The following is a 21,308-nucleotide window of genomic DNA, read 5'->3' on the forward strand; positions in this document are numbered from 1 at the left end:
ACTGTTATTTATCAGATGGTAGAGGTTACAGTTAGTATAAATTAAATTACATGAAGTGTGTTCTTATGAGCCTATCACATCCTAGGTGAGAGCATGTCCTAGACTTTGTTCTTCTAGATTAAAATTAGTCCATACACTGATTTAAAACCTTTGAGTAAATTGGGCAACCATTTTAAATGTTAATTTCCTTATATAAGATCATAGTAATCTTACATCTGGAAGAAGCCTTAACATATACTCCAACTCTACCCTCCATCCAGTTTTACAGATTGGGAGGGGAATACCCAGAAAGTTAAATGACTTGACCAGGGACACACAGCCGGTTGGTCACCAGTAGTAGGGCTATAATACAGGTCTTCCTACTCCTGCTCCAGACTTTGTCTATTACCCCTGGAAACTGTCCTCAGGCCTCCTTTCACAGTCCAGACGCCATCAAGTTTATAGGTTTATTTAGAAGATTCCTATCAAAATGATCTTTAAAGGTGCTTAACTGGTAATCTCAATTGGGTACAGTCAAAAGGCTTCCTCTTCTCTTTTTTCCTTTGTCATCCTAGCTAAAGGACAGTTTTGTTGGTCTTTTCAGAGAACCAACTTTTGGTTTCACTGATGCTCTCTGTTGTCTATTTTCTATTTCATCTATCTCCTCTCTCCTCATTTTTTCCTTCTTTCTGCTAGTACTGGTTTACTTTGCCCTTCTTTTTCCAGTTCCTTAAGGTATAAAGTTACTGATTTAAAAGTTATTGATGTGAGATCTTTGTTCTTTTTTTTTTTTTTAAGATTTTATTTATTTGAGAGAGAGAGACAGTGAGAGAGAGCACAAGCGGGGTGGGGCAGGGGGGTTGAGGGCCAGAGGCAGAGGGAGAAGCAGACCCACATCTGATCAGGGAGCCCGATGCAGGGCTTGATCCCAGGACCCTGGGATCATGACCTGACCCAAAGGCAAACACTTAATCGACTGAGCCACTGAGGCTCCCCGATCTTTCTTCTTTTTTTAATGTAGGTTTTTACTGCTATAAATTTCCATCTGAGCACTGTTTTCACTGAATCCCCATATGTTATATTAGCATGTTGTGTTTTTGTTTTCATTCATCTGTGTTTTTTCTTCTGTTACTGATTTCTAACTGTATGTTGTTGTAGTTGGAGAAGATATTTGTGTGACTTCAGTCTTTTAAAATGTATTGAGATTTGTTTTGTGGCCTAACCTGTGATATATCCTGAAGAATGTTTCATGTACACTTGAGAAGAATGTGTACTCTGATGTCATTGAGCAGAGTATTCTAGATTTGTCTTACATTTGTTCAAGTCATGTATTTCTTTACTGGTCTTCTGTCTAGTTCAATACATTATCAAAAGTGGGATATTGCAGTCCTCAACTATATTGGAGAATTGTCTATTTCTCTATTTCGTTATGTTGATTTTTGCTTCCTGCATTTTGTGGCTCTGCTGCAAGGTACATATATGTTTATAATTATTATATCTTCTTGATGGATTGACTCTTTTTCAGTTTAAAATATCCTTCTTTGTCTCTTGTAAGAGTTTTTGTCCTAAAGTTTATTTCATCTGATGTAATATATCCATTCCAGCTCTCTCTTGGTGTGGAATGAATATTTGTGTGGAAAATCTTTTTTCATCCTTTTATTTTCAATCTGTTTGCATCTTTGAATCAGAAGTGAATCTTTTGTAGACAGTATATAGTTGGATCATATTTTAGTCCATTCTGCCAATCTCTGCATTTTGTTTGGAGAGTTTACTTCATTTATATTTATAGTGATTACTGAAAAGGAATGGCTTATTTCTGCCAGTTTGAGATTTATGTTGTTTGTCTTATACCTCTTTTGTTCTTCATCTCCTCCATTACTTGCCTTCCTATATGTTTGATACTTTATATCATGTGTACTATCATGATTCCCTTCTTATTTTGTGTATATTAATTTTTTTTTTTTTTACTGGTTACCAGGTGGATTTCAACTAATATCCTGGATGTAGAGTTCTTGGTAGGTAGTTTTTTGGTTTTGGTTTTGTTTTTTTTCCTTTTAGCACTTGAGAAATGTCATTGCTGTCCCTTCTGGCCTCCATAGTTTCTGATAAGAAATCTGTTGTAGAAGGATCATGTAGGATCCCTCTACATGAGGAGTTGCTTCTCTCCTGCTGCTTTCAAGATTCTCTCTCTCTCTGGCTTTTGTCAATTTGATTATAATGTGTCTTAGTTTGGGTCTCTTTGCCTTTATCCTTCTTGGAGCCTGTTGAACTTTTAAATGTGTAGATTCATGTCTTTTATCAAGTTTGGGGAGTTTTCAGCCCTTAATAATTTTGTGTGTGTGGTTCTTTTTGTGTTCAGTTTTTTCTATTTGTATTGAGGTATAATTGACCAATTGGCCATTAATTCTTTATATATTCTTTTGTTCCTTTGCTTTCTCTCTTCTCTTTCTGGGATTCCTATTATGCATATGTTGGTGCCCACAAGCTGCTTAGGCTCTGTTCATTTTTCTTTATTCTTTTTTTGTTCCTCTCAGAATGGGGAAGTTAAGTTGACCCATCTTCAGATTTGCTTACTCTTGTGCCTGCTCAGATCTGTTATTAAAACCATCTAGTTAGTTGTTTTGTTTTGTTTTGTTTTTTTCAGATATTGTACTTTTCAGTTCCAAAATTTCTGTTTGGTACTGTTTTATAATTTTGTCTGTTTATTGATATAGTCTAGGTTTTGAGACTTGTTCTCCTGGTTTCCTTTAGTTCTTTGTCCTTAGTTTTTGGCTTTTTTTGTTTTGTTTTGTTTTGTTGGTTTTTTTTTTTTAGCTCTTTGAGCATATTTAAGACTGTTGATTTAAAGTCTTCATCTCATAAAAGCAAAGTCAGTGCTTTCTTAGGGACAATTTCTGTTAATTTTTTTTCTATGACTGGGCTATACTTTCTAGGGGTCTTTTTTGCATTTGTAATTTTAAATCTGGACATTTAAAATATTACAACATAGCTCTCTGGAAATTAGATTCTTCCCACTCCTTGGAGTTTGTATTTATTGCTTGCCATAAGCTGTAACTATTTATTTAGACCTTTGCTAAACTGTTTTGTGAGGTGTATTTTTTTCTCATGTGTAGTTTCTGAAGTATCTGTTCTTTAGTTTGTGTTCAGCTATTGTTTGACAGTGATTTCCTTGTTTTTTTTTTTAAGTTTTTTTTTAAAGATTTTTTATTTATTTATTTGAGAGGGAGAGAGAATGAGAGATAGAAAGCACGAGAGGGAAGAGGGTCAGAGGGAGAAGCAGACTCCCCGCTGAGCAGGAAGCCCGATGCGGGACACATTGAATACCTGGAGCCAAAAGAGAGAGAGAGGAAAAGGGGGAGGGAAAAGTGAAAGGAAAACCCACTCCAGACAAAGGAAAAAAATCCTTTTGCAGTCTTTACAGATGGGCTTTATGCTGGAATATTCCTTCAGTGCTTTGTCAGGCCTCAGCCTTCACTTCTGGCCCTCACTGAGCCTAGAGATCTGTCAAAACCAAAATCTTGGGACCTTCTTGGGCCTTTTTGGAGCATGTTTCCTGCCTTAGGCATGCATATGGCTTTCTTAATTCCTTACTATACATGGGCAACTGTGAATACACTGCTTTTCCAAATAATCTTTTTCCTTGGGCTTTTGGTGCTCTGTTGTACCCCTCAACCATAATCTTTTCCCCCAGATGGCTGCAGGTTGTCCGTTCACCTTATGTTTTCTAGGAATGCCCACCGCTTTTCTGCCCATGGTGATTTCCAAGTTAGGTATAACAAAGACAGGTGCTTCAGGTAGCCCTTGGACAAGTTAGAACAGAGAGACACAATTCTTTGTGAATAAGGACTGCTTTATTCCCTCTGAAGCCAGGGACCAGGGTCCCATGCTAAGAGCATGGGCTGCCATCTTCAAGACCTCCATGAGCTAGGGTAAGGGTAGGGCAAGAGCAAATAAAAATATCATTAAGCTTTTTTATTGTTTTTCAAGTTTCCTTTTCCTTGATTCTTCATTTGCTTGTGTGCTGTAAACTTCTCTTTCCCAGAAATCTGACAAAGTAGGTGCTAACAGTGTCTACTTGTGTCTTCAATGTTTCTCTGGAGGGATGGGCATTTGGAACTGCCTACTCTGCCATTTTTGGTGACATCAGTCTTTTTCATTTTTGAAGCATAGTTTTGCTGGTATAGACATCTTGGTCGGTAGTCTTTTTTTTTTTTTTTTTAAGATTATTTATCTTAGAGAGAGAGTGTGTGGAGGGTTAAGGGCAGAGGCATAGGGAAAGAGAGAATCTTAAGCAGACTCGCACTGAGCACAGAGCCCAAAGCAGGGCTCAATCTCATGACCTGGAGATCACTACCTGAGATGAACCAAGAGTTGGACCACAACCAACTGTGTCACCCAGGTGCCCTGAATATGTCATACCACTGCTTTCTGGCCTCACGGTTTCTGATAAGTGAGCCATTACTTTCATTGAGGGTCCTCTGTATGTAATGGGTCATTTTTCTCTTACTGGTTTTACAATTCTCTTTTTCTTTGGCTTTTGACACTGATGTGTCTTAGTGTGGACGCTTTGAATTTATCCTCCTTGGAGTTCCTTGATCTTCCAGGGTGTGTAGAATCACATTTGAGAAGTTTTCAGACATTATTTTTCAGACATTTGTTCTGCCCTTTTTTCTTCTCCTTCTGGAACTCCCATTGTGCATGTTGGTATTCCATAGGTTTGGAGGTATTCCATAAGTTTGGAGATTCTTTTCAATTTTCTTCAACTTTTCTTTCTTTTCTTCAGAAATTAATCTCAATTGACCTATCTTCAAATTCACTGATTCTTCTGCCAGCTTATGTCTACTGTTGAGCTCCTGTGGTCATTTTTTCATTTCAGTTATACTTTCAAATCAGGATTTCTCTTTGGTTCTTTTTAAAATTTTTACCTCTTTACTGACATTGTCCATTTGGTATAGCATTGTTATCATACTTTCCTTTAATTTTTCAGGCATTTTTCTTTAGCTCTTCGAACTCATTTATGAAAGCTAATTTAAAGTCTTTGTCTAGTGGGGTGCCTGGGTGGCTTAGTCGGTTAAGCATCTGCCTTCAGCTCAGGTCATGATCCCAGGTCCTGGGTTCGACCCCTAGGGGTGCTCCCTGCTCAGCGGGGAGTCTGCTTCTCCCTCTCCTTCTGCTCCTCCCCCTACTCATGCTCACCCTCTCTCTTGCTCGCTCCCAAATAAATAAATAAAAATCTTAAATAAAATAAAGTCTTTGTCTAGTAAGTTCAATATGTCCTCCCTCTCCAAGGGACAATTTCTTTTGACTGCTTTTTTTTCCCCGAGTATGGACCACACATTCCTGTTGCTTTGTATGTGTTGTAATTTGCTTTTTTTGAAAATTGATGTTTTAGATAATATGGCAAATCTGGAAATTAGATCCTCTACCTTCTGAATGAATAACTTTTTCCTCCTTTGCTCAGGGACCTTATGTGTGTTATTAGGCATGACTTCAACACTCAGGTAGTTCACAGCTCTGTTTTAGCCTTCAGCTTATACAGGGCCTCAGGTTCAGCCAGAGGAGAAAGAATTGGGGCTATCTCAAGCATTTCCTAGGCATGTGCATACCCTTTTGAATTTGCAGGAATATGTCAGAGCTTTACAAAGCCCCCATCTCACCCCCTGCTCCCCAGGGACATCTCATTCCCCACATCTTTTATTTTTCCTAGGCTCTTATTTGCCTCAACTGGCATGACAGCCTCAGGCAACTGTGCTGTTAGATAGTTTCCTCTCATTGTTTTTGACAAATACCCTGGGGAATAGGGCTTTTCCCTCTGAGAACCTCAAACTGTGAGTCCTGTCAAATAACTACAAGACTCTACCAAGGAGGCTTTATGAGGAAGCTGCAAGAAACATCAAATCGTGACAGTGCTCTGGGGGTGGTACTTTTTGAGGAGCTCCAAAGCTGGTCTGCCCCTCCAGTGGCGACAAGGCTGCTGGTTTGCAGTGATAGTGCGGAGCCAGGGAAAGGGTGTTGGCATTGGCCAAGTTAAAATGCTCTGAATCCTGTTCTTTCAGAGGTTCATTAGTTTTTCTTGAATGAGTGTTCCTCAGATTGTCACAAGCCTTTTGTTAATTTTGAGCCGTGAAAGTATTTATTTTGACTGTTTTTGCCACTGTTTTCATTACTTTTTGGAGAAGATACACAGAGGTCCTTACCCTACCATTCCAGAAGTCCCACACCTACGTGGAACATTTTAAACTATGCTCTGAGAAACTTGGGCTACCTTCCTTTTTACTGTCATCAGCTCCTTCCTCATTCTCTCCAATGTACTTTCATGGAAAATATTCAAGACTTGAAATTAGAAGATTTGAGTTTGAATCTCTACTATTGCCACTTACTAGCCATACGACTTCTCTGAATCTAGTTCTGCTCATGTTAAAGGCAAAAATAATCTCTGCCACACTGGGTTATAGTGAGGATCAAATGACGCACATGTGAAAACTAGCATAATACCTGTCACATAATAGGCATTTTAAAAATGTCAGTTCATTCATTCATTCTTCCTTGAATCTTCTATCACCTGCTTAGCCACAAGCCTGGAACTTAACCACTGATGGCATTTTGACACAGAACCCCACGGTATTACTCTGGCTGGCACATTGATTCTACTGAATGTGACAGCAAGTCCTTGATGTTCTATGTCATCTGATGCTTTAAAAAAGGAAAGATAATTGGTAACCTTTAGCAGTTGGGAGTCAGCATGTGAAATGAAGCGTATTTACAGTTTCTTTGATAGAGACTAATACCAAGCAGTGTTAAAAGGTATTACACCAATGGTTAGATATGCTTTTAAAATGCTGAACAAAAAACAAAGTTGTATATGTCAACAAGGCTTTGCTGTTATATTTTGGTTTTGGGTTTTTTTGTTTTTTAGAAGATTAAAGATTATATATGGTGATATGAGCACTGGGGATTATATGCAACTGATGAATTATTGAACACTACATCTGAAACTAATGATACACTATATGTTGGCTAATTGAATCTAAATTTAAAAAAAGATCACATACAAATAATCATCACAAAGGCAATGCTTCGTGGCACTTAAATGTGTTAGAAATCTAGTTCTTGTCCTGCCATTTCTTTTCTTTCTTTCTTTTTTTTTTTTTTAGAGAAAATTGGGGGTCGTGCATGCGCGCGCGCGCACACACACACACACAGACACACACACACACACACACACACACACACGGGAGCTGGGGGGGAGAGGCAGAGGGAGAGGAGGAGAGAGAAACTTAAGCAGGCTCTGCACCTAGCATAGAGCCTGATGTGGATTTTGATCTCATGACCCTGAGATCATACCTGAGCTGAAATCGAAAGTTGGATGCTTAACCGACTGAGCCACCCAAGCACCCCGAATCCTGCCATTTCTTAAAGCATGTTCAACTTAACCCCTAGACTATACTCTTATGGGGGAGGGGGAGAATTGGTGATTTACCTTGGTTAAATTTGGGTAATGTGGTATAATGTAGCCCTCCCTCAAAAAGTCACAAAGTAATTGTTAAGGACCTTAAGACACTCTTCAATAAAGCAACATATATAACTTTAATTCGGCATTTAAATAATACGTTTGACTATGGACTTCTTACTAATATCTCCCAGAACTAGCCTTAATAAAGGGATCACAAATGCATTTTATCTCCCATTCTGATTGCCATTTGGTAGATCCTATGAGTAGGGCTGATTGAGAAGGATTCTGAAGCTGTATGGGTTGGGCTCCAGTAGAAAAAAGTTCAGTGACTGGCTAGCCATAGGTTTGGGGGGCAGGGCCAAACCACTTACTGCAGGAGCGGTGGGTACAGTGGTTTCCTATCCTCGCCATGCCTGGTTCCTGGGGACATAGTATAGGACTTGCTATCCTAGCAATTAAATTGCAGTACTACATGGGAGTTCTGTGATTATGTGGATTCTTTTTATTGCTAGCATAAAAAAGATGCTGTACATAATTGACTAATAAGTAGTTTCAGAGACAAAACCAATTTTATAGCAAAACTTCAACTTGAGTAGAAGCCTATGAAAATTGAATATATTATCTCTTTGGTTAATGTAAGGCCTACCACAAATTATCTTTAAGTTCTTGTTAAAATTTATTTTTTCCAAAATGTATCAGTTCACGTTCTATCCCTGTGAGTTTATTCTATGATAAAAGAGTGTTACAGAATTTCAGGGTTATTGTGAAGGCTGCTCATTGTATATAAATGTAGATTGAATCTGTATTTACATCAAGATATTCATTTTTAATCTTTGACAGCCCATCTGCATTTTATGTACATGTAATTTATTTGTCCTAAAAGCTAAATCTCTAAAAAATTTTAGGCTTTGCTATTTGACTCAACCTCTATTTTTAATATGTCTGTAATCTTTGTTCTTTGCATTCTAGACTTTTCCAAAACAAAAAAGAAAGTTATTTTTATATTTAGCTATTTTAAATTAAAATACAGTGCTGGGGCACCTGGGTGGCTCAGTCAGTTAAGTGTCTGCCTTCAGCTCAGGTCGTGATCCCAGGGTCCTGGGATCCAGACCCACGTCAAGCTCCCTGCTCAGCAGGGAATCTGCTTCTCCCTCTTCCTCTGCCACTCCCCATGCTTGTGTTCACACGCTCTCTCTCTCTCTATCAAATAAATAAATAAAATCTTTAAAAAATAAGATAAAATACAATGCCAGATACAGTAAAGGATTTCGCGTGTAGTAATGTTCTGTTCTCTGGGTTAATGTTTAACACCATACCTAATATGACCAGATTCTGATTTTATTCTTCTGGTTGGCCTTGAAAACCTATGAAATAGTTTTGCTGTTATTGAGTTACAATGCTGGTTGAATTTTCTGACGAATATTTTTATTTTACACTATTTTATTTGTCTGTTAAAAGTTTTGTGTTCTGCCTTCTAACATACAGAGAAAAGAGACTGTCCCCTTGGGAGGAGCATTTAATAGTAGTTGTTATCATTTAATTGCTTTAATGGCAGTTTTCTTCCTTAATCAGATGTAAGTTGAAGTTGCAGCAGAAAACGATGTCTCTGTGGTCCTGGGTCAATCGGCCCAGTGAACTGAGGAAGTTCACCAATCCTCTCTTTGAAGCCAACAATCTCGTCATCTGGCCTTCAGTTGCTCCACAGAGTCTTCAGCTATGGGAAGGTAAGCTCTGCATCCTTTGCAGACTTTTTATCAGTAGTCAAGGACCCTCTCTGAACTGCCTCTTGAGTACTTGCTGTTGTTGGTATTTGAAGCTGGTGAGTGGACCTGACCCTCAGACCTGTGTGTAACTGCTGCTTTTTTCGCAGCGCGGGCATGGTTCTCTCCTTCACATCCATTATCTAGTCGCATTTCTTTTGTTCAGTCCCCATTTCAGAAATGAACAGTGATTATTCAGTGGATACTGCTGTTTATATTGGATATTTTCGCTCAGTGGGAAGATACATTACTATTTTTAATCGTGATTACAACTTTACCAACTTAACCAAATGTTTAGGTATACAGTTCATTCTTGTCGAGTATATTCCTATTGTTGCAAAACAGGTCTCCAGAACTTTTCTTCTTGCAAATCTGACTGTATACTTAACTAAACAACTTCCCATTGCCCCTGGTAACTACCATTCTGCTTTCTGTGTCTATGAGTTCGACAACTCTAGATACCTCATGTGAGTGGGATCATACAGTATTTGTCTTTTTGTGAATGACTTCTTTCACTTAACATAATGTCCTCAAGATTCATCCATATCGTAGCCTGTGTCAGAATGTCTGAGGTTGAATAGTTTTCCATCGTATGTGCTTACCACATTTTGTTTACCCTTTCATACACTGATGGCCACTTGGGTTGCTTCCACCTTTTGGCACACAGATGCACAGATATCTCTTCAAGACACTGCTTTTGATTCTTTTGGGTATATACCCAGAAGTGGAATAGCTGGATCATATGATAATTCTGTTTAATTTTTGAGGAAGTACCATACCATTTTCCGTAACAGTTGCACCATTTTACAGTTCCACCAACAGTGCACAAGGGTTCCAATTTCTCCACATCCTTGCTAACACTTGTTATTTTCGGATTTTTCCCCCCTTTGGTAGTGGCCATTCTAATGGGTATGAGGGAAAGTACATTACTTTTTGTGTAAGAAAGTTGGTAGGTAGTTGGGACAGGAATAAATCGTAAGCTCCAAGGAAATGGTTTCTGTTTCCTTTATTAAGCAGCCGTTGGGGAAGGTTCCTCTGTTAAATGCTATTGAAGGGTTAATGAACTAGTCATTCTAGTAAGGTTCTACAAACATACATAATGCTATCAGTGCAGTGAGGCACATATCTCATTGTTCATGTGGAACAATAATCCATACTTAATTTTCCAATTCATTCTAAAGAAGGTATTTAACCTACATAAATTTTTCAGACTCCTGAAATTTATCTCCATAAATACCAAAGCTTGTCTTTAAAAAGCTGACCAAAACCTATCTAAACTATATTAGCCATCCCTTAAACAAAGACTACAAAATGCCATTCCTTTTTAATCATTTTGAAGGTATTAAGTACATCTTTATTCATTTTTGTATTTTTTTAAATATTTATTTATTTGAGAGAGAGAGAGCATGGGGGGTGGCAGAGGGAGAGGGAGAGAGAGAATCTCAAGCCAACTTTTGCATTGAGCCCAATGAGGCTCTTGATCTCATGACCCCAAGATCATGATCTGAGCCTAAACCAAGAGTCGGACACTTAACTGACTGAGCCACCCAGGCGCCCCTCATCTTTCTGTGAGGCGGCACAAAGCCTACAAGGTGCTAGCTGTTTGGTAATTGAACTGAATTACCATAAATGTCAGTTGTTACACCACATTTTAATATGTTATGCCCACAAGGGCAGTTCATGTGTGGGAAACTGTTTGCCCTTTATCTGTAAAAGGGCCTCAGATTGCTTTGCTCTCTCAGTTTGAGACTAAGTCTGTTTCTGTCACTTCTCTGGATGTCAGCTCTCACGTCTCATTCCTCTTGGCATATCTGTCATTAGCTGCTTCCTTCCTCCTCAGTTTATGCTTCTAATCTTATCTGTTTAGGTGTCCCCAGGTTAGAATTGTGGGAAAGTGGCCTCAGATAGTCTCCAGGTTCTCGGGGTCTGAGCTTTAGTGCTTTGGGAATTTTTGGCTGCTCAGAACTTCTCTTTGCTTACTTTCTTCATTGTTGTAGTCACTGGTACAGGATAAGTGATCTCTTAAATGAGAGATTACAGCCAAACTTTTTGTTAAAGATTTCTGGGACAGTTTACCTAGAAGCCACTGTCATGTTGCTTGGGAGAAAAGCCAGATTTGGAGTTGGATGGCCTGAGGGACGATTTAACTAGTTTTTTACCAAACCTCATTGAGAGTTTAGAGATGAACTGATTGGAGGAGATCTTCTTGTTACATGAATGAATTCCTACCATTCCATTAAGAACAGAGTTTCCATATGTGGTTAGTGCCCCAACTTAGAAATGGAAGAAATTCTGTGTGAGGTAAAATCTTCTCATAGTGGGTATATGGGTTGTATAATGAGCTTAAAATGTCTCTCTTCTTGTTATATTTACATCATAGTTAGCCATTAGTATTAGGTAATTCCTGAATTGAAGAACAGGATTTTAAATACAAGCTCATATAATGGAAAAATCAACAAAGTCCAGTCTTTAAGCTATGTTTCTGTTTTCCCTTTCTGATAGAGAGTAGCTTTAGGGTTCTGGAAGTTTGGTTTATAGAAAGTGTTTTAAAGAATTATAAAACCTTTGTGAACTTATCAGCTACTGACAATATTGCTGCCTGGAAAGTTTTTGTAGCTCTTTATTTGAATGTCTTTAAGCCATGATGTTGGGATGATATAGCTAATGTAGATCTATGCAGATGAGGAAATGTTTCCTGTTAGTCTATAATAAAAGGATAATTATTAGGAAAAGAAGGACATGCCTGTAGAATTGTAAGACCACCTCTTAAGAGACAGGGAGAGAGCGCACTGAAGTTTAGGCTTTCTGTTATTTTCCTTAATTGAAGTGTAGTTGACATATATTAGTTTCAGGTGTACAGCATAGTGATTCAACATTTGCATACATTACAAAGTGATCACCATGGTAAGTCTAGCTACAGCCTGTCACCGTACAAAGTTGTTACACTGTTATTAACTATGTTCCCTAAGCTATACGTTGCATCCCCATGTCTTATTTATAAGTAGAAGTTTGTGCCTTTTAATCCCCTTCCCCTCTTTTGTCCCATCACCCCATCTCCCTCCCCTGTAGCAACCATCAGATTGTTCTCTGTATCTGTTTCTGTTTTCTTTTGTTTGTTTTGTTTTGCTTTTGTTTTTTAGATTCCACATCTAAGTGAAATTATGTGGTATTTATCATTCTCCACCTGACTTATTTCACTTGGCATAATACCCTCTGGGCCCATCTATATTGTTGCAAATAGGAAGATGTCATTCTTTTTTATGGCTGGGTAGTATTCCACTGTGGTGTATCTATACCACATCTTCTTTATCCATTCATCTTTTGATGGACACTTAGGTTGCTTCCATACCTTGGCTATCATAAATAATGCTGCAGTTAACATAGGGATGTATATGTCTTTTTGAATTTGTGTGTTCATTTTCTTTGGATAAATACAAGAGAGTGGAAATGCTAGATCATATAGTAGTCTATTTTTAATATTCTGAGGAACCTCCATACTGTTTTCTGTAGTGGCTACGCAATTTTGCATTCCCACCTACAATGCATGAGGGTTCCCTTTTCTCTGCATCCTTGCCAATGGCTGTTATTTCTTGTCTTTTTGATAACTAGTCATTCTGACAGGTGTGAGCTAATACCTCATTGTGGTTTTGATTTGCATTTTACCCTGATGATTTGTGATGTTGAGCATCTTTTTATGTGTCTCTTGGCCAGCTATATGTCTTCTTTGGAGAAATGTCATTTTTTAATTGGATTGGTTTTTTTTGATAGTGAGTTATGTGATTCTTTTATATTTTTTATATTAACCCTTTATCAGTTATATCATTTCAAAATATCTTCTCCCATTCAGTAGGTTGCCTTTTGTTGATGGTTTCCTTCATTGTGCAAAAGCTTTCTAGTCTGATGTGGCCCCATTTGTTCATTTTTGCTTTTGTTAGCCTTTGCCTGACAAGACATATCCAAAAAATTACTGCTAAAACTGATGTCAAAGAGCTACTGCCTATGCTTTCTTCTAGGTGTTTTATCGTTTCTGTTCTTGCATTTAAATCTTTAATCCATTTTGAGTTTACTTTTGTATATGATGTAAGAAAGTGGTCCAGTACATTGTTTTGCATGTAGCTGTCCAGTTTTCCCAGCATCCTTTATTGAAGAGACTATCTTTTCCCCACTATATATTCTTGCCTTCTTTGTTGAAGATTAATTGACTGTCTTAAGTGTGGGTTTATTTCTGGACTCTATTCTGTTTTGTTGGTCTGTGTGTCTGTTTTTGTGCTGTTAACATAGTGTTTTGGTCACTGTAGCTTTGTAGTATATCTTGAAATCAGGGAAGGTGATACCTCCAGCTTTGTTCTTTTCTCAAGATTACTTTAGCTATTTGGGGTCTTTTGTGGTTTCATACAGATTTTAGGATTATTTGTTCTATTTCTGTGAAAAATGTCTTTTGATAGGGATTGCATTGAATCTGTAGATGCTTTGGGTAGTATGGGCATTTTACAGTATTCTTCCAGTCCATGAGCGTGGTATATCTTCCCATTTATTTGTGCTGTTTCAGTTTCTTTTATCAATGTCTTATAGTTTTCAGAGTACAGGTCTTATACTTCTTTAGTGAAAGATCTTCCTCCTATCCCTGGGTATTTTTTATGCAGTTATAAATGGAATTGTTTTTCTTAATTTCTCTGATAGTTCATTATTAGTATATACAAATGTGAATATATGTGTATTAATTTTGTATTCTTCAAACCTTACTGAATTTATTAGTTTCAATAGTTTTTTGGTGGAGTCTTCAGGATTTCTTGTATATAGTATTATGTCATCTGCAGATAGTGGCAGTGTTGCTTCTTTTCCTATTTGGGAGCCTTTTATTTCTTTTTCTTGTCTGATTTCTGGGCTAGGATCTCTGATACTGTGTTGAGTAAAAGTAGTAGTAAGAGTAGGCCTCCTTGTCTTGTTTGTGATCTAGAGGAAAAGCTTTCAGCTTTTCACCGTTGTGTATGTTAGCTGTTGGTTTGTCATATATGGCCTCTATACTTAGTTTGTTGTGAGTTTTTAATCATAAGTGAGTGTTGAATTTTATCATATGCTTTGTCTGCATCTGTTGAGACGATCACATGAGTTTATCCTTCTTTTTGTTAATGTGGCATGTTGTGTTGATTGACTTGTGGGTATTGAACCATCCTGGCATCCCTAGAATGAATCCTGCTTGATCATGGTATGTGATGCTTTTCATGTATTGTTGAATTCACTTTGCTGATATTTTACTCAGGATTTTTGCATCTGTGTTTATCAGGGCTGTTAGCCTATAATTTTCTTGCTTTGTGTGTGTGTGTTTGGTTTTGGTATCAGGGTAATGCTGGCATCATGGAATGAGTTTGGAAACATTCCTTCCTCTTCACCTTTTTTGGAATAGTTTGAGAAGAATAAGTATTAACTCTTCTCTAAATGTTCGGTAGAATTCACCTGTGAAGCCATCGGGTCCTAAGCTTTTGTTTGTTGGGAAGTTTAGGGTTTTAAATAACAATATGTATGGTTCAGCAGTTGCTCTAACTCTCACTTTTCTAGTGAAAGTGATTTTACACATGTATGAGGTCCTACGGGTCTGAGGAAAGTTCTGTAATTGAAATTCTGTAATTCACTGTATTGTGAAACTGGAAAATTTATGGCGTTTTAAGTTACCAGCTTATTTATAATCCTGGATATATCAGAGAATAGTGTTCTAATCCATTTCATAATTTTGTGGGGGGAAGGTTGAAGAATGAATGATTATGTACATAGAAATAGTGATGTTTTTAGTGTATTTTGTTACACTTTCAGTACTTCAGGATTCCTGCTTCTTCCAGAGTATAATAAAACATAGGTGTGAATTGTAGGAAAAAGAAAAAAGAATGTATAATGATGGAATAATGTTAATCCATTGTATGTATCTTTTTGCCTTCTGTCTTCCTTTCCTGGATTCAATAGGTATTTTCCTACGTTGGAACAGATCCTCCAAGTATTTGGATGAAGCCTATGAAGAAATGGTTAACATCATTGAATATAACAAGGAATTACAAGCAAAAGTAAATGTACTCAGGAGGCAGTTGGCGGAACTGGAAACTGAGGATGGGACGCAGGAGAGTCCCTGAAAAATCTCCCACAACCGACATAAATAAGGACCTTCCTGGACCTGAGTCCCATCCCTCTCTCCTTTGGCCCTTCAGTTCACTTTTACACAGTAGCCTTGAACCTAAGGCTTTAGATGTGAGAACCCTCTAATGTAGTGGATTTCTCAGTACTTTATGAATGAAAGTTACTGTAATTACTCATGTTTCATGTGGCCTGTTAGGCCTCTTTACTTTGGGAGCAGAAAGGAGGTGCTAGTCATTTTATTTTATGTGAAACAGGTGACCTATTTAATGCCATTTGTGTTATATGCCATTTAATCTAAATTTTTTTCTGTGTCTACTTTCCAAAACAGTGCTCCAGACCAGTCAAGGATATGATTAATCTCTTTAGGGAATATGTGTTAGTTTTAAAAAAGATCAGACATAAACACTCCAAATACAGAAATATTTTTCAAAACTGAAATGGTTGTTAAACCAAGAATTTTGTGATTAACATGCTGTTTCCAATACCTTTGCCCTTCTCTTTAAAGTAGCTTTGGATTAACAGAGCTGAATTCATTCTCATTCTGGTTTGTTAAGAAAGGAAAATCTGAATATTTATTCAAGGTAAATATTTTTACAAAGGTTATAGGTATAATCCTTTGATATTTAGATTAAGAAGTAAATTTTAACAGTAGACAGTAAAAGTATGTGCAATATAGAAATAAAGTAGGAATTTGTTACTGATACGGTATTGTTACTGTTGAATTGGTTTTTCAGGTTTTTTGACCATACATATTAAATGCATATCAAATGCTGGATATCCCATTAAACCATCATTTAGGATAGATGTTTGTTATAATTAAGCTACAAATATGGTTTCCTTAAACCAGAAATGCACTGCCCTTGTCTGAAGTTCTTACTGCACTGTTTCATGTATGTATGTGTGTTCAGTTTTATTATGTTTTGTTTTATTTTTAAGTATTCTGAGAGTTTACTAATCCTAAGCTTAAACCTTTCACGTTGGCTTGAACCTTTTGAAAATTTATCCTGACTGCTGATTTGTTCATTATATGTTGGGCAAATCTAATTGAAGTGGAGATGAAAGTTGATGAACATGACACAGCTATGTTTTAAACTGCAGAAACAGATTGAAATGTGTCAATGTTATGCCTGTATTTATGCTATGCTTGTTTAGTCCTGCAACTCTACAAGTTTGTGGTTCAGTGCTTTCTATATACATTTCTGTTTTGTGGCACTGTTCATTTTAATAAATACTGTCAATTCTAGTTTTCCATTAAAAGGATAGTGGAAGAGTAAATGATTAATAACCATTTCCACCCCCTCTGTATATAACCATTTCAGTGTAAAGCACACCAAAACTGAACCCTGCTTTAGAGCTATGTATTGAGCTAAAAATAAAATTTAAAAAATATCTAGTCTAGCATAATCAATGGCCACATTCAGACACCTTAGAAAACAGCAAATACTTTCTATCTCCAGTTTCCCAAACTTTATCTTTTTTCTGTTTCCTTGAACTGGTAGCAAAAGGCTTGGAGAACAGCAACACATATCAGAACTCTCCTTTGGTATATTTGCCTGCCTTCTTCTCTAAGCTCAGATTTATTCTCGACTTATTTTCTTGGCTATAGTCATGAGTCTTCAGGCATTAGAGCCATCACAAAGGGGCGCCTGGGTGGCTCAGTCATTAAGCGTCTGCCTTTGGCTCAGGTCATGATCCCAGGGTCCTGGGATCAAGCCCCACATCGGGATCCCTGCTCGTCAGGAAGCCTGCTTCTCCCTCTCCCACTGCCCCTGCTTGTGTTCCCTCTCTCGCTGTGTCTCTCTCTGTCAAATACATAAGTAAAATCTTTAAAGAAAAAAAAAAAGCCATCACAAAAAGGCTACAGCAAGGAGCAAAGGAGATCTTGCTGTCGATACCTCCATGTTGTGTGAAATGTTTATATTAATCTTTTAAAAGAGGAAATACTCCAGCTTTTTTATTACCCCTTAAAATTACTTGCTGTATTTGTTCATGCAACTGATCTTTTTATTTGCTCCTATTTTTGTCTCAAGAGTAGATCTGAAGGAGCTCTTTTCTTCTCACTTAACGGACCCATAAGGAAAACCATTTGGAGTTTTGTTTTGTTTTTGTTTTTAGTGATTCTTTAAAAGTGACTCCCACTGGTGACACTGATTAGCCATAGGGCTTCTGTGGGTGGGAGCTTCTATTAGGCTCGGTCATGGAGAAAGTGTATGCCATCAATTTATACCTGTCTTCCTGATGAACGTTTTTATGTGTGAGACATAGTCCAATAATAGCATAGTGTTTCTTTTTCTTTCTTTTTTTATTGTTATGTTAATCACCATCTTTTTCTTTCTTTTATCGAGGCAGCGATCTTAAGCTATTTGGACAAGTTTGCATTTTAGTATTAATTTATAATTAGGGATTGTGCAAACCTCAGTTCTGTTTAAAGGTCATAAAAACAAACTTTGATATCAGTGTATTTTCAAAGGGAACATCAAATAATGCAAATATCAGGGTTTTTCCCAAACTCAAGAACTGTGTCAGACGTGCATTATCAATGTAACTTAAAGAGGGATTTTAGTAATATTATGAAGTTACCCATTCCTTGGATAAGAAGAATACATACAGTGGATATACTCATGAGAAGATACTTGTTAAACATTAAGTTTGGAGAATTAGCTTTGATAAATGTGGCTTTAAAAACTTGAATGAAGGGAGTGGTGGCAGAATTAGTGAGCAAGCGAATTACCCCATAGGAGCCAATAATAACCAAGTGAGAGAAAATCAAGTTTATATATATTAAGCATCGTATGTATTCATTTATAGTAAAGGCTGGTTTATATTTTGGGGATGCAAAAGTAGGTCCTACAGAGAATAATCTAAAAATACAAAAGATTGCTACAGTCTTCTATCAGCAGTACAAGGATCCTTAGATTTTAAATTAACAATTTTTTTTTTTTTTAGAAACCACAAGAACATAGTTGGTTGATTATATTAAGATTTTGGGGAAACTTTTTGGGTGGTTAAGACTTTTTCAGTAATTGGTCAAAATTTTTCATTCTGGTTTTATTAAATGGGAAGAAAACAGCAGAAAGTTAATAAAATCTAATAGAATTAAAACAACCTATAAATATATTTTGTTTCTGAGAAAAATTAGGCCTTTGAAACAAGATTTTAAAGTGATTTTTGGGAAACTTTGGAAGACAATAGTCATTTCAGATCCCATATGGGTAATTTAAAAGCTTTTCTTTGAACTCTGAGGCCTGACTTACAGAGGTGATATGTCATTACTTTTCATTTTAAAGGATGAAATTTAGTGATATTTTAGCTTTTGAGTTTTTATATTAACTTAAAAAATCAGTATCATGGGAAAGATCTGATCAGTAGTTTGTCTCTTGAAGTGAAAAATAGAAGGAATGTTTTGCTGTACTTAAAAAAAAAAAATCTGCAGGGTGCCTGGGTGGCTCAGGTCATGATCTCAGGCTCCTGGGATCGAGCCCCATGTCGGGCTCCCTGCTCAGCGGGGAGCCTGCTTTTCCCTCTCCCTGCTGCTCATGCTCTCTCTCTCTCCCATAAATAAATAAATAAATAAATAAATAAATAAATAAATAAATAAATAAAAGTAAATAATTTTAAAAAATTTAAAATCTGCTTAGTAGAGATGTAACTCTTGTGGTTAATCTGGTTTCGGAATTAGCTATTTTGTCAGTCTTAACCAGTTCATCAGGTTCACTTACTGTCAGACCCCAACCTGAGGCAAAATTTTGGTAACTACAAGAGGTTATCATGAGCACCTTTTATCAGAAGGTTATTTCCTGGACCAAAAAAAGGGCAAATTTTAGAATTTGCCCCTGTTCTGGCAGCTTTGAAATTTCCCAGAGAATGAAATCATTCAGTACATCTGGTACAGGTTTATTATACCTCAAGACAACATAGATTACTTATTATTCTTTAATGTGGGTTAGATCTTTTCCCCCTCCAGCGCTGATATCCTAAGTTATTACCAGATAGTATTTTTATGTAATTCACCATCTTAACAAAAAACATTTAAAGACTGATTTCTCCATTAATATTTATTCTCAGATGATACGAAGTGCTAATTTTCTTATCGTATCAGTTTTCTGATTTTTTGTCTTAAGTAAACTATTTCTCCCATCACTCAGTCTTTATATCGTGTCCACAGCATCTTCTTCCTTTAAACCAGTAGCTCAGATGAGACCCTATGAAACTGTAGGATGAGGTTTTGGAAGGTGTGAACTTCTTATCTAAATTCCCCTTAAGAAAGTCCTATTTTTGAACTCGTTGTGGAACTGTAGTTTGTGCTTAATTCAGTGAAAGATAGTGGGGCTCACTGTAGACACTACATTGTCCTAAAAAATAATTCCTGATGAGAGCTTCCTGATGCTTAGAACCATTCTGTTTTAACTACCTGTGAGTATACAGATTAAGTGTATTGGTAATTTGTAATAAAAACAACTTGTGCAACACTGCCCGTGTCTCTGCCCAAGACATTTTCCATTTTCTTCACTTTTAAAATGCACATATCTTTGGAGACGTGGATTATTCTACACAAGTACACTGAGTTGTGTTGCTTAGAATCCTTATAGATTATTACCATCTACACTAAAAATGTACTTGCACAATGTAGTTATATAAAAAAAAGAATATGTATTTCTTCAGTAGCCGGGTATTTGGATTGTATTCTTGATATATTTGAATGTGACTCTTGGATTTAAGTGCACTATTATTCATGTCTTACACAATAAAATTGCACTGTATGGCAAATATGTCTATAACGTATGCTTTGCTAAAACCTCAGAGTGCTGTAATGGACAGGTTTCTGTTATGTGAACCTGCCTATATAAAGTCTTAGGGAAGAATTCTAAACTTTTTTAAAGTCTTTGTAACATTTTAATATTATTTTAATGTTCCCTATGTGATCAGTTCACTTATGTACTAAAACTGGAATCATTCACCATGAGTCAGCTGCTTTGTCAAGCTTGGTTTACTTAATCATGAAACAGTCTTGTCGAACATGGTACTGTTATCTTGGTATGTAAGATATGTGTGTGTGTGCTCTTTGCCTCAGAGGACTGTTGCACAGATGCTAGTGTTAAATGTCTACAGACAGTGGTAATAAAATTTGAATATATTCAAATGCTGGTAAATTTAAAACTATAGGCTGACTTTAATTTTTTTTCAAATATCTGTGAAAGTTTTGGCAGTGTGTCTCAAAACTGCTGTATATAGGCCTTATATTTTGAAAGAAGCCAGATCCACAAAAAAGTTGCAAAACAGTACAATGATCTTCCATATACTGTTCAGTTAGATTGAATAATTAACATTTGTCACATTTGACTTGACACTCCTGATTGTGTGTGTATTATTGCTGTTATTTTGCTGAAGCATTCGAGGATAAGCTACAGACATCATAACCTTTCTACATAAATATTTCAAAGATATCTCTCAAGATTTAGGCGTATGTAGGGCGCCTGGGTGGCTCAGATGGTTAAGCATCTGCCTTCGGCTCAGGTCATGATCCCAGAGTCCTGGGATTGAGTCCCGCATCAGGCTCCTTGCTCCTTGGGAGCCTGCTTCTCCCTCTGCCTCTCTCTCTCTCTCTCTCTGTCTCTCATGAATAAATAAAATCTTAAAAAAAAAAGATTTAGGCGTATGTATTATACATTCTGTGTACTCAGTTTGTATCACCATGAATAAATCCATGGAGGAAAAGGGAAGGCTCTCTGTTAGAATAATAGCGACCTATGAAACAGGAAGAATGACAAAATTAGAAAGTCACTATTTGGCAGACACTGCAGTAATAATTGATCTAGGCAGTTATCATCTGTGGGTGCTAAAACTGGCAGGTGAGTTTGTAAGGGAAAGCGTATAATCTCAAAGTATCTTTACATAAAATAAAATACTAGTTAGAAAGGAGGAAAACAGTAACTTTACAGTGAAGGAACCAGGTAGGTATCACCTTATCCACGCACAATTAGCATTACTAGTAA

General features: G+C 36.9%; 1 protein-coding gene across 3 annotated transcripts in view; it reads left to right on the forward strand.

The window, feature by feature from the left end:
• The window catches only part of MTMR9 (myotubularin related protein 9), a 55,942-nt gene extending 35,029 nt beyond the window's left edge, over positions 1–20,913 (forward strand). For 2 of the 3 annotated variants that reach the window (XM_028114414.2, XM_088021003.1), the window contains 2 exons: positions 9,005–9,156; positions 15,148–20,913. In XM_028114414.2, coding sequence (XP_027970215.1) covers positions 9,005–9,156; positions 15,148–15,311 — 316 coding nt within the window. In that variant the 3' untranslated portion in view covers positions 15,312–20,913. Of the gene's footprint in view, positions 1–1,957; positions 1,995–9,004; positions 9,157–15,147 lie in introns of those variants that run through there. The other variant, XM_028114415.2, reaches the window with a different exon arrangement.
• The last annotated feature ends 395 nt before the right edge of the window (positions 20,914–21,308 follow it).

This window comes from Eumetopias jubatus, unplaced genomic scaffold, assembly GCF_037043125.1.
Source record: "Eumetopias jubatus isolate StellerSeaLion01/CBP00866 unplaced genomic scaffold, mEumJub1_p1.0 scaffold_2, whole genome shotgun sequence".
NCBI lineage: Eukaryota > Metazoa > Chordata > Mammalia > Carnivora > Otariidae > Eumetopias > Eumetopias jubatus.